Source organism: Babylonia areolata, chromosome 34, assembly GCF_041734735.1.
Source record: "Babylonia areolata isolate BAREFJ2019XMU chromosome 34, ASM4173473v1, whole genome shotgun sequence".
NCBI lineage: Eukaryota > Metazoa > Mollusca > Gastropoda > Neogastropoda > Buccinidae > Babylonia > Babylonia areolata.
Window position 1 is genome coordinate 5175587 of NC_134909.1, and position 13410 is coordinate 5188996.

The following is a 13410-nucleotide window of genomic DNA, read 5'->3' on the forward strand; positions in this document are numbered from 1 at the left end:
ACACCTCGAAGTGCCATATACATCTTTCCATTAACACCAGTTTTTCTCAAACCGTGCCACAATATATTTCTATTCACAGATTCAAATGTCTTTTTAAAGTCTACGAAAGCAACATATAATTTATTCTTCTTCTTAGGAATTTTTTTAACTAAAGCATATAAAGTAAAAATATGGTCTATAGTACTAAATCCTCCTCTAAAACCTGCTTGTTCTTCAACAAGTTTCCGCTCTCTTTCTGCCCATTGACCAAGCCTTCTATTCAAAATGAAAGTGTATACTTTGCTTATTACGTTTGTTAGAGCTACACCCCTATAGTTGTCGGGACTGTTCGTGTCCCCCTTCTTATGGATTGGCACAATTATTGATTTACACCAATCTATGGGAAATAATCCTTTATCAAACAGTTTATTAAACAATGACGTGAGAAAGTCAATAACAACAGTGTCAATATTTTTAAGCATCTCTCCGACTATTTTATCTGGACCGGCACCTTTTCCATTTTTCAGATTTCTTATGCTGGCTTTAATTTCAAAGACAGAGAGAGAGAGAGAGAGAGAGAGAGAGAGAGAGAGAGAGAGAGAGACAGACAGACAGACAGACAGAGACAAAGACAGACAGACATGCAGACAGGCACAGACAGTGACGTACATAGGCAGAGAGGTAGAGAGCATCCCCCAGAAAGGCAGCAGGAGAGGTGCTGATGGTCAGGCCACACGTCCTCATCAGCACGTGCAACACGACCAGCACTGCCAGTGTCAGACAGCAGCACTGAAATCACCAGTGTCAGACAGCAGCACTGAAATCACCAGTGTCAGACAGCACTGAAATCACCAGTGTTAGACAGCACTGAAATCATCAATGTCACACAGCACTGAAATCATCAGTGTCACACAGCACTGAAATCACCAGTGTCAGACAGCAACACTGAAATCAACGGTGTCAGACAGCACTGAAATCACCAGTGTCAGACAGCAGCACTGAAATCACCAGTGTCAGACAGCAGCCATTGAAATCATCAATGTCACACAGCACTGAAATCACCAGTGTCAGACAGCAACACTGAAATCAACGGTGTCAGACAGCACTGAAATCACCAGTGTCAGACAGCAGCACTAAAATCACCAGTGTCAGGCAGCAGCACTGAAATCACCAATGTCAGGCAGCAGCACTGAAATCACCAGTGTCAGACAGCAGCACTAAAATCACCAGTGTCAGGCAGTAGCACTGAAATCACCAATGTCAGGCAGCAGCACTGAAATCACCAGTGTCAGACAGCAGCACTGAAATTATCAGTGTCAGACAGCACTGAAATCATCAATGTCAAAGAGCACTGAAATCATCAATGCCAGACAGCACTGAAATCATCAATGCCAGACAGCACTGAAATCACCAGCGTCAGACAGCAGCATTGAAATCATCAATGTCACAGAGCACTGAAATCACCAGTGTTAGACAGCACTGAAATCACCAGTGTTAGAGAGAGAGAGAGAGAGAGAGAGAGAGAGAGAGAGAAAGTGGTGGTGGTGTGTATGGTAGGAGAGAGAGCACACGTGAGCCGCCATTGTTCTGTGATTTTTAGACGTGCAGAGGCTGACATTGAATGTCATTTGTGTGTGTGTGTGTGTGTGTGTGTGTGTGTGTGTGTGTGTGTGTGTGTGTGTCTTTCTGTCCGTTCACTGGTACTAGTCCTCGTGGAAGAGTAGTAGTGGCAGTATGCATTTCCCAATAGAATATCACCCAATACCCATTCATCCGCCTTTCTATTAATCTATCTATCCACCTCCCCTCTACCCTCAATCCACCTCCCCCCCCTCACACAGCCCTACCCCTGCACCCCCTCCCCGGCCACTCCCCCCGTCCCTCCCCCCGCACCCCCTTCCCCCCTCTCTCCCCCCTTCCCCCCCCCCCCCCCCCCACACGCACGTCTCACCAGTCTGGCCCCGAACAGCGTGGTGGTCCGGAACCGGATGTGCGTGGCGTTCCTCCGGACGGAAGTGACGTAACAGGGTAGGGACAAGCCGAGGAAGCCGCAGGGCAGCCAGATGAGCACGGTGTGCATGAAGCAGTCTGTGAACTGGGGCCACGTGTTGTCCAGCAGCAGACTGGAGTTCTGCGACACGGGCATTCAGGGATAATGGGGGTATGTGAGACAGATGGTGAGTGAGACAGGGGGTGAGTGAGACAGATGGTGAGTGAGACAGGGGGTGGGGTAAGTGAGACAGGAGGTGAGTGAGGCAGGGGGTGGGGTAAGTGAGACAGGAGGTGAGTGAGGCAGGGGGTGAGTGAGACAGGGGGTGAGTGAGGCAGGGGGTGAGTGAGGCAGGGGGTGAGTGAGACAGGGGGTGAGTGAGGCAGGGGGTGAGTGAGACAGGGGGTGAGTGAGGCAGGGGGTGAGTGAGACAGTGGGACGAGTGAGACAGTGGGAGGAGTGAGGCAGGGGGTGAGAGAGGCAGGGGGTGAGTGAGACAGGGGGTGAGTGAGGCAGGGGGTGAGTGAGACAGGGGGTGAGTGAGGCAGGGGGGTGAGTGAGGCAGGGGGTGAATGAGGCAGGGGTGAGAGAGTGAGAGAGACAGGGGGTGAGAGAGTGAGTGAGGCAGGGGGTGAGAGAGACAGGGGGTGAGAGAGTGAGAGAGACAGGGGGTGAGAGAGTGAGTGAGACAGGGGGTGAGTGAGACAGGGGGTGAGTGAGGCGGGGGGTGAGTAAGGCAGAGGGGTGAGTGAGGCAGGGGGTGAATGAGACAGGGTGGTGAGGCAGGGGTGAGTGAGGCGGGGGTGAGTGAGGCGGGTGAGTGAGGCAGGGGGTGAATGAGACAGGGTGGTGAGGCAGGGGTGAGTGAGGCGGGTGTGAGTGAGGCGGGTGAGTGAGGCAGGGGGTGAATGAGACAGGGTGGTGAGGCAGGGGTGAGTGAGGCGGGGGTGAGTGAGGCAGGGGTGAGTGAGGCGGGGGTGAGTGAGGCAGGGGGGTGAGTGAGGCGGGGGTGAGTGAGTGAATGAGTGAGGCAGGGGGGGAGTGAGGCGGGGGTGAGTGAGGCGGGGGTGAGTGAGGCAGGGTATGTGAGGCAGGGGGGTGAGTGAGTGAGTGAGGCAGGGGGGGTCAGAGGGATCAGGGTGAAGGGGGAGGCAGTGGGAGAGGAGGGTATTGGGGGGGTCTGGGGGAGGGAGGGGGGGATACCTATACATTTCAGGGTAGGATAGGTCCTTTCCCCTTTACCTATACATTTCAGGGTAGGATAAAGTCCTTTCCTCCATACCTATACATTTCAGGGTAGGATAAGGTCCTTTCCCCCATAGAATACATTTCAGAGTAGATTAAAGTCCTTTCCCCCATACCTATACATTGCATGGTAGATTAAAGTCCTTTCCCCCATACCTATATATTTTAAGGTAGGATAAAGTCATTTCCCCTTTACCTATACATTTCAGTGTAGGATAAGGTCCTTTCCCCCATACCTATACATTTCAGGGTAGGATAAGGTCCCTTCCCCCATACCTATACATTTCAGGGTAGGATAAGGTCCCTTCCCCCATACCTATACATTTCAAGGTAGGATAAGGTCCTTTCCCCAATACCTGTACATTTCAGGGTAGGATGAAGTCCTTTCCCCTTTACCTATACATTTCAGGGTAGGACAAGGTCCTTTCTCCCATACCTATAAATTTCAGGGTAGGATAAGGTCCTTTCCCCTTTACCTATACATTTCAGGGTAGGATAAGGTCCTTTCCCCCGTACCTATACATTTCAGGGTAGGATAAGGTCCTTTCCCCTTTACCTATACATTTCAAGGTAGGATAAGGTCCTTTCCCCCATACCTATACAATTCAGGGCAGGATAAGGTCCTTTCCCCCATACCTATACATTTCAGAGTAGGATGAAGTCCTTTTCCTAATATTTATACATTTCAGGGTAGGATAAGGTCCTTTCCCCGTTACCTATACATTTCAGGGTAGGATAAGGTCCTTTCCCCCATACCTATATGTTTTAGGGTAGGATAAAGTCCTTTCCCCTTTACCTATACATTTCAGGGTAGGATAAGGTCCTTTTCCCTTTACCTATACAGTTCAAGGTAGGATAAGGTCCTTTACCCCATACATATACATTTCAAGGTAGGATAAGGTCCTTTCCCCCATACCTATACATTTCAAGTTAGGACAAGGTCCTTTCTCCCATACCTATACATTTCAGAGTAGGATGAAGTCCTTTCCCTAATATCTATACATTTCAAGGTAGGATAAGGTCCTTTCCCCTTTACCTATACATTTCAAGGTAGGATAAGGTCCTTTCCCCCATACCTATACATTTCAAGTTAGGACAAGGTCCTTTCTCCCATACCTATACATTTCAGGGTAGGATAAAGTCCTTTCCTCCATACCTATACATTTCAGGGTAGGATGAAGTCCTTTCCCTTATACCTATACATTTCAGGGTAGGATAAAGTCCTTTCCCATATACCTATACATTTCAGGGTAGGATAAGGTCCTTTCTCACATACCAGGGTAGGATAAGCTCTCGCTACAGGGTAGGATAATGTCCTTCCCCCCATACCAGGGTAGGATAATGTCCTTCCCCCCATACCAGGGTAGGATAATGTCCTTCCCCCCATACCAGGGTAGGATAAGGTCCTTCCCCCCATACCAGGGTAAGATAATGTCCTTCTCCCCATACCAGGGTAGGATAATGTCTTTTCCCACATACCAGGGTAGGATAAGGTCTTTTCCCACATACCAGGGTAGGATAAGTTTTTTTCCCCGGGCAGACATGGAAGTATCCTGTCCTTTTCTCTTGTGTATACATTTCACAATTCATGCCCATAATGCTTCATTGGTATCTTAGGATCATTGAACAAATAACGATGGAATGGTTGATAGTAATGCATTCTGGGGTTTTCATTCACTCATTCACTTATTTGAGGGAGAGGGAGAGGGTGGGAGTGGGGTGAGAGGCAACACTGCCTGATATTCCAACTTAAAATGTGTCATTTATCTCAGCCAATAGATTATTTCTTCGCCTCACCCACATCCAGTATGTGTTCCACTCACACACCCAACACGCGTTCCACTCACACACATCCGAACACGTCTACCACTAACACACATCCAGACACGTGTTCCACAAACACACATCCAACACGTGTTCCACTCACACATCCAACACGTGTTCCACTCACACATCCAACACGTGTTCCATTCACATATCCAACATGTGTCCCACTAACATCCAACATGTGTTCCACTAACATCCAGCACGTGTTCCAATTACACACATCCAACACGTGTTCCAATTACACACATCCAACACGTGTTCCATTCACACATCCAACACGTGTTCCATTCACACATCCAACATGTGTCCCGCTAACATCCAACACGTGTTCCAATTACACACATCCAACACGTGTTCCATTCACACATCCAACATGTGTTCCACTAACATCCAACACGTGTTCCAATCACACATCCAACACGTATTCCACTCACATCCAACATGTGTTCCATTCACACATCCAACACGTATTCCACTAACATCCAACACGTGTTCCAGTTACACACATCCAACACGTGTTCCATTCTCACATCCAACATGTGTTCCACTCACATCCTACATGTGTTCCACTCACACATGCAACACGTGTTCCACTAACATCCAGCACGTGCTCCAAATACACACATCCAACATGTGTTCCACTAACATCCAACACGTGTTCCATTCTCACATCCAACACGTATTCCACTCACATCCAACACGTGTTCCAGTTACACACATCCAACACGTGTTCCATTCTCACATCCAACACGTATTCCACTCACATCCAACATGTGTTCCATTCACACATCCAACACGTGTTCCAGTTACACACATCCAACACGTGTTCTATTCTTACATCCAACATGTGTTCCACTCACATCCAACATGTGTTCCATTCACACATCCAACACGTGTTCCACTAACATCCAACACGTGTTCCAAATACACACATCCAACATGTGTTCTACTAACATCCAACACGTGTTCCATTCACACATCCAACACGTGTTCCACTAACATCCAACACGTGTTCCATTCACACATCCAACACGTGTTCTACTAACATCCAACACGTGTTCCATTCACACATCCAACTCGATTTCCATTCACACATCCAAAACGTGTTCCACTATCATCCAACATGTGATCCATTCACACACATCCAACATGTGTTCCATTCACACATCCAACACGTGTTCCATTCACACATCCAACATGTGTTCTACTAACATCCAACACGTGTTCCATTCACACATCCAACTCGATTTCCATTCACACATCCAACACGTGTTCCATTCAAACATCCAGCACGTGTTCTACTAACATCCAACACATGTTCCATTCACACACATCCAACATGTGTTCCACTAACATCCAACACATGTTCCATTCACAAACATCCAACTTGTGTTCCACTAACATCCAACACATGTTCCATTCACACACATCCAACATGTGTTCCATTCACACATCCAACATGTGTTACACTAACATCCAACACGTCTACAATCACCAGTCAGTGTGACGGGATACCAAACAAAATCCACCATCATCAAAACATCCTTTTGTGTTTCACTCACCCACAGCTGTCCATCACAGAAGGTATCCATGGGCCGGGAGGCACCTGTTGACTGCTCCAACACTGCACCTGGCTGAACAGGGAAATACAGTGAGCTTTGATGATTACACTGTACCTAGCTGAACAGGGAAATACAGTGAGCGTTGATAATTACACTGTACCTGGCTGAAAAGGGAAATACAGTGAGCGTTGACAATTACACTGTACCTGGCTGAAAAGGGAAATACAGTGAGCGTTGATAATTACACTGTACCTAGCTGAAAAGGGAAATACAGTGAGCGTTGACAATTACACTGTACCTGGCTGAAAAGGGAAATACAGTGAGCGTTGATCATTACACTGTACCTGGCTGAAAAGGGAAATACAGTGAGCGTTGATCATTACACTGTACCCAGCTGAAAAGGGAAATACAGTGAGCGTTGACAATTACACTGTACCTGGCTGAAAAGGGAAATACAGTGAGCGTTGATCATTACACTGTACCTAGCTGAAAAGGGAAATACAGTGAGCGTTGATCATTACACTGTACCTAGCTGAAAAGGGAAATACAGTGAGCGTTGATAATTACACTGTACCTAGCTGAAAAGGGAAATACAGTGAGCGTTGATAATTACACTGTACCTAGCTGAAAAGGGAAATACAGCGAGCATTGATCATTACACTGTACCTGGCTGGACAGGGAAATACAGTGAGCTTTGATGATTACACTGTACCTAGCTGAACAGGGAAATACAGTGAGCGTTGATAATTACACTGTACCTGGCTGAAAAGGGAAATACAGTGAGCGTTGACAATTACACTGTACCTGGCTGAAAAGGGAAATACAGTGAGCGTTGATAATTACACTGTACCTAGCTGAAAAGGGAAATACAGTGAGCGTTGACAATTACACTGTACCTGGCTGAAAAGGGAAATACAGTGAGCGTTGATCATTACACTGTACCTGGCTGAAAAGGGAAATACAGTGAGCGTTGATCATTACACTGTACCCAGCTGAAAAGGGAAATACAGTGAGCGTTGACAATTACACTGTACCTGGCTGAAAAGGGAAATACAGTGAGCGTTGATCATTACACTGTACCTAGCTGAAAAGGGAAATACAGTGAGCGTTGATCATTACACTGTACCTAGCTGAAAAGGGAAATACAGTGAGCGTTGATAATTACACTGTACCTAGCTGAAAAGGGAAATACAGTGAGCGTTGATAATTACACTGTACCTAGCTGAAAAGGGAAATACAGCGAGCATTGATCATTACACTGTACCTGGCTGGACAGGGAAATACAGTGAGCGTTGATCATTACACTGTACCTGGCTGAACAGGGAAATACAGTGAGCGTTGATAATTACACTGTACCTAGCTGAAAAGGGAAATACAGTGAGCGTTGATAATTACACTGTACCTAGCTGAAAAGGGAAATACAGTGAGTGTTGATAATTACACTGTACCTAGCTGAAAAGGGAAATACAGTGAGCGTTGATAATTACACTGTACCTGGCTGAACAGGGAAATACAGTGAGCGTTGATCATTACACTGTACCTAGCTGAAAAGGGAAATACAGTGAGCGTTGATAAATACACTGTACTTGGCTGAAAAGGGAAATACAGTGAGCGTTGATAATTACACTGTACCTAGCTGAAAAGGGAAATACAGTGAGCGTTGATAATTACACTGTACCTAGCTGAAAAGGGAAATGCAATGAGAGTTGATAATGTACATGCCTTTGTACAGACTGACGTCATCTTCCGACACAGTCATATAGTACCTTTTAAAACCACCTTTGTCCCATCAATACTTCCCTCCACCCCCCACCCCCACCCACTCACACACACGGAAGCACGTGAAAACTCACGCACATGAACATTGGAAATTACCCACCCACCAAAATGACGCCCCCCAGAAAACGCATCCCTGCAACACGCACTCAGGCACACAACCGCACCGACACTCACTCACCAACAGCCCGCCACACACACACGGCAAACAGCCTCTCCACAATAAAACATGCACCCAAAACCAGAGCACACACACACACACACACACGCACACACACACAAAACAAAAAAACCTGCTGTACTGCTGTTAGAAAAAGATGTGTTTTCAGAGCAGACTTAAAAGATATCAGCGAGACAGAATGACGCAAATTTTCTGGTAATTTGTTCCACAATGACGGCGCCTGGAAAGAAAAAGATCTTTGACCCTGTTGCTTCTTTTTAACAACAGGGAGTTTTATTAATAGCCTGGTATCAGAAGCAAAACGAAGGTGACGAGTCGGAATGTACACTTCAAGGTCAGAGAGGAATCGAGAGCCAGAGCTTGAGAGGGCAAACGTCAGAGCAGAAAGCTTGTAGTCAATTCTTTTTTAAACTGGTAGCCAGTGGAGGATCCGAAAATAAGTCGAGCAGCATTGTTCTGAACTCTTTGAAGTGAAGTTTTTGGAGTGCCGACAAGAACAGAGTTGCAGTAATCAATCCTAGACAAAACAAACGCACAGACCAATGTTTTGGTTGCTTCCATAGACAGGGAATGGCGAATAGCAATAATTCTTCGCAGCTCAAGATAAGCTGATTTGCAAATGTTTGAAATGTGTTGCTGAAATGACAGACTGTGGTCAAGACAAACACCAAGGCTCCGCACTGATTGGGAGACAGGAATGACTGTGTTGTTTACCAGAAGAGAATGAGGGAGAGACGGGTGGTTAATAAATTAAAATTCTTGGGGCAAGCAAGCAACAGTTCAGTCTTTTCATCATTTAGTTGTAGTTTGTTGAAGGTCATATAAGACTTCAAGTCTATCAAACACTTTTCAATTATGCCATCAGTATCATTTTCGGCAATAGAAGCCGACTGATAGAGTTGTGTCGTCAGCGAAGCTGTCGTGCGAAAGACAGTGACTTTTTTTTTATATAAATAAAATCAGACAGTGGGGTAGCATACAGAACAAACAGAATAGGGCCAAGGACTTATCCCTGTGGGACACCAAATGATAACAGAGTTTCGTTAGAATATTTGCCATTTACACAGACAGTCTGGGTTCGATTTGTTAAGTAGGACTGAAACCATGAAAGAGCAAGGTCGTGAATGTCAAAAGAATGTTTGTGAGTCTTTCAATGAGAAGTGTATGATCAAACTGAAATATGTATGAAATATATGTATATATATGTGTATATATATATATATATATATATATATATATATATATATATATCATTTACCATATAACATAATATCATCAATATTATTGCATTCTACGTCATGTATTGCAGAAAATATGAAATGATACATATATATTTACATGCATTAAAGTAGTAGTGGTACCACTACTGCTATAGGGAAGGGAGAAAGCAAAGTGCGGCTATGTCTTCGTGGCAGTAGTTTGTGTTGTCACGTACTGGCCAGGACAGTGTCCTCACTTCAGACACATCCAACACGTGATTCACTCTCATCCTTATTTCAGAAGGACCAAACAAAGTTTGAGGTCACACACACAAACGCATACACACAAATGTATATAAAATCATTTAATTATCAATTTTATCAAATCATAGTGTAGCGTAACGTACCATACAATATCGAAAATCGTATGTATTGTATGATATTTGTTTCAGTACTTGCTCTTTTCCAGTCGTTTGCAGAAAGTTCAGGACAGTGCAGCTAAACTTGTAAAGCGGAAATCTAAGCGTCAGATTAGATCAGCTGCACTGGTTTCCAGTTAAATTCCGCGTCCAGTTCAAAATTACGACGCTCGCTTACCGCTTTCTTGATGGTCCACTCCCGCAGTGTCTCTTCTTCACTCAACTTATCAGCATTCCCGGTCACTGCGATCTTCAGCTGAAAGGTTACTTCGGGTGCCGAACACTAATTTGAAAACAGTTGGTCACTGATCAGTTAATTTCTGAGCCCCAACTGTCTGGAACTCACTGCCTGCTGATGTGTGACAGGCCCCAGCTGTCTGGAACTCACTGCCTGCTGACGTGTGACAGGCCCCAGCTGTCTGGAACTCACTGCCTGCTGATGTGTGACAGGCCCCAGCTGTCTGGAACTCACTCCCTGCTGATGTGTGACAGGCCCCAGCTGTCTGGAACTCACTCCCTGCTGATGTGTGACAGGCCCCAGCTGTCTGGAACTCACTCCCTGCTGATGTGTGACAGGCCCCAGCTGTCTGGAACTCACTCCCTGCTGATGTGTGACAGGCCCCAGCTGTCTGGAACTCACTGCCTGCTGACGTGTGACAGGCCCCAGCTGTCTGGAACTCACTCCCTGCTGACGTGTGACAGGCCCCAACTGTCTGGAACTCACTGCCTGCTGATGTGTGACAGGCCCCAGCTGTCTGGAACTCACTGCCTGCTGACGTGTGACAGGCCCCAGCTGTCTGGAACTCACTGCCTGCTGATGTGTGACAGGCCCCAGCTGTCTGGAACTCACTGCCTGCTGACGTGTGACAGGCCCCCTTCCCAGCTGGAAACTTTTTTTCTTTTTTTTTTGTCTTGCGTTTGAGTAACAGTTACTGTTTAGTCTATATTGTTGCTAAATGAGGGATGTACTATACTCTTTTCAGCGCTGTGTGTGCATGTATAGGGGTCTCTCTCTCTCTCCCTCTCTGTCTCTCTCTGTGATTGTGTGCTGTGTGTTTCACGTGCGTGCGTTCATGCGTGCGTGTGCGTATCTATCTATCTATCTATCTATGTGTGTTGCTCATGATACAGGGATGGTGACTTTTTTTTTCTTTTTTTGTTGTTGTATTTTTGTTAGTTTTTTTTAATGATTATTGCTTATAACAATAATGATAATTATTATTATATTCATATAGCACTGAATCTTGTACAAAGACGAATCAAAGCGCTTTCGCACCAGTCAATCAGACGCATGCATAACTCTAAAACTGGAAACATTGAAGACAAGGAAGGGGCAGGGAAGGGAGACTATTTTGGGAAGAAGTGGGTTTCAAGACCAGAATTGAAAGAGCTGAGTGCGGAGGCCTGACGAAGAGAAAGAAGTTCATTCCAACTGCAAGGTCCAGAGACAGAGAAAGAACGGCGGCCAACAGTCGAGTGTTTGAATCTGGGTATGCGTGAACACAGTGGATACGAAACCAATCTTAGAGAGCGAGATGGAGTGTAGAGGTGAAGGCAGCCACAGAGATAGGAAGGGGCAGATCTGTGAATACATTTATGACATACAGTGCTGATCTTGTACTTTATTCTGTGTGAGACAGGAGCCAATGGAGATCTTGCAAAAGAGGAGTGATGTGCTCAGATCTTTTCTTTCTGAGGACGAGTCGGGCAGCTGAGTTTTGTATGCGCTGAAGGGACTGAATTAACGAAGCAGGCAAACCAGACAATAGAGAGTTACAGTGGTCAAGGAGAGAGAGAATGAGAAAAACGACAAGTCTAGATGTTGCGTCAGTGGACAGATATTTCCGGACGGAACTGATGCGCCGCAATTGACAGTAGCAGGATTGACATATCTGACTGAAAATTTTTGCATGGACAGTGTGTTGTCAAGGACAACGCCGAGGTTCCTGACTGAACTGGAAAGAGGGATGGATGTACTCCCAAGTTTGATTGTGTCAGTTATGATGGAAGAGTTTCTGATTAGTTCCTATGATCATTGTTTCTGTTTTGTCGGCGTTCATTTGTAGCTTATTTAGAGTCATCCAGTTTTTTATGTCCAGGAAGCAGTTGAACGTTTCTTGCAAGAGCTTATCTATTGTAAAAAGAAATGCGTGGAGCACTGTAATTGGTTGCCGTTTCAATTTTCTAGATTACTGTTGTTTCTTTCTAATACGTAATTTTTTATGAAGCGCCGTGGCCTCTCTGTGGGAACAGCGTATAGAGGAGCATTTCATCATCGTCATCATCATCATCATCATCAGTAGTAGAAGCAGCAGTAGCAGCAGCAGCAGCAGCAGCAGCAGTAGTGGACAATACTGCATTACCATATAGACCCATCATATAGTATTTATCGTATTATGTCGTTCCAACCCATCTTATCTCTTCACACATTATCAAGCACATAGTATCATGTTCCATCATATCACTTCATAGCTTCAGACTTTATTATGTCCTCATTAAATAAGGAAAATTTCATTGCAAATAACACAGTAAAAACAAACTGCAAGCACAAAGACGTGCCCACATGTGCCCTCCCCCTGCATCCTCCCTATTCACAAACATGAGCACTCACGCACGCACACACATGTACTCGTGATTTCCCATCTCTCCCCTCTCCTCCCCTCCCCAACCACACACATTCTTGTGCAAATGCATGCCGTATCATGTCATGTCATTTCAGACATAAGACGCCCAAAAAAGTATCGTGTGCCATTGTACCGTGTCACATCGTGTTGTCTCGTTTCGAATCCTATCCTGTTTTATCTTGTCCTGCAGGACATGTAAGGCGAGTTGTTGGCCCGTGAAGCAGTCAGGAACAGTGTGTTTCATGCTGCAGTGAACACAGACAGGTGTGTTTCATGCTGCAATGAACACAGACAAGTGTGTTTCATGCTGCAGAGAACACAGGTGTGTTTCATGCTGCAGTCAAGACAGACAGGTGTGTTTAATGCTGCAGGCAGCACAGACAGGTGTGTTTAATGCTGCAGGCAGCACAGACAGGTGTGTTTCATGCTGCAGTCAGCACAGACAGGTGTGTTTCATGCTGCAGTCAGCACAGACAGGTGTGTTTCATGCTGCAGGCAGCACAGACAGGTGTTTCTGATGCTGCAGTCAGCACAGACAGGTGTGTTTCATGCTGCAGTCAGCACAGACAGGTGTGTTTCATGCTGCAGGCAGCACAGACAGGTGTTTC

The 13410-nt window shown here is 45.8% G+C and overlaps 1 protein-coding gene across 1 annotated transcript in view; it reads right to left on the minus strand.

Moving 5' to 3' along the window:
• Positions 1–13410, minus strand: part of LOC143277539 (ATP-binding cassette sub-family C member 3-like) — a 129656-nt gene that overhangs the window by 108729 nt on the left and 7517 nt on the right. Inside the window, exons 2-4 of the mRNA XM_076582419.1 lie at positions 6604–6675; positions 1931–2110; positions 649–768 (exon numbers count right to left, since the gene is read on the minus strand). Coding sequence (XP_076438534.1) covers positions 649–768; positions 1931–2110; positions 6604–6633 — 330 coding nt within the window. The 5' untranslated portion in view covers positions 6634–6675. The remainder of the gene's footprint in view (positions 1–648; positions 769–1930; positions 2111–6603; positions 6676–13410) is intronic.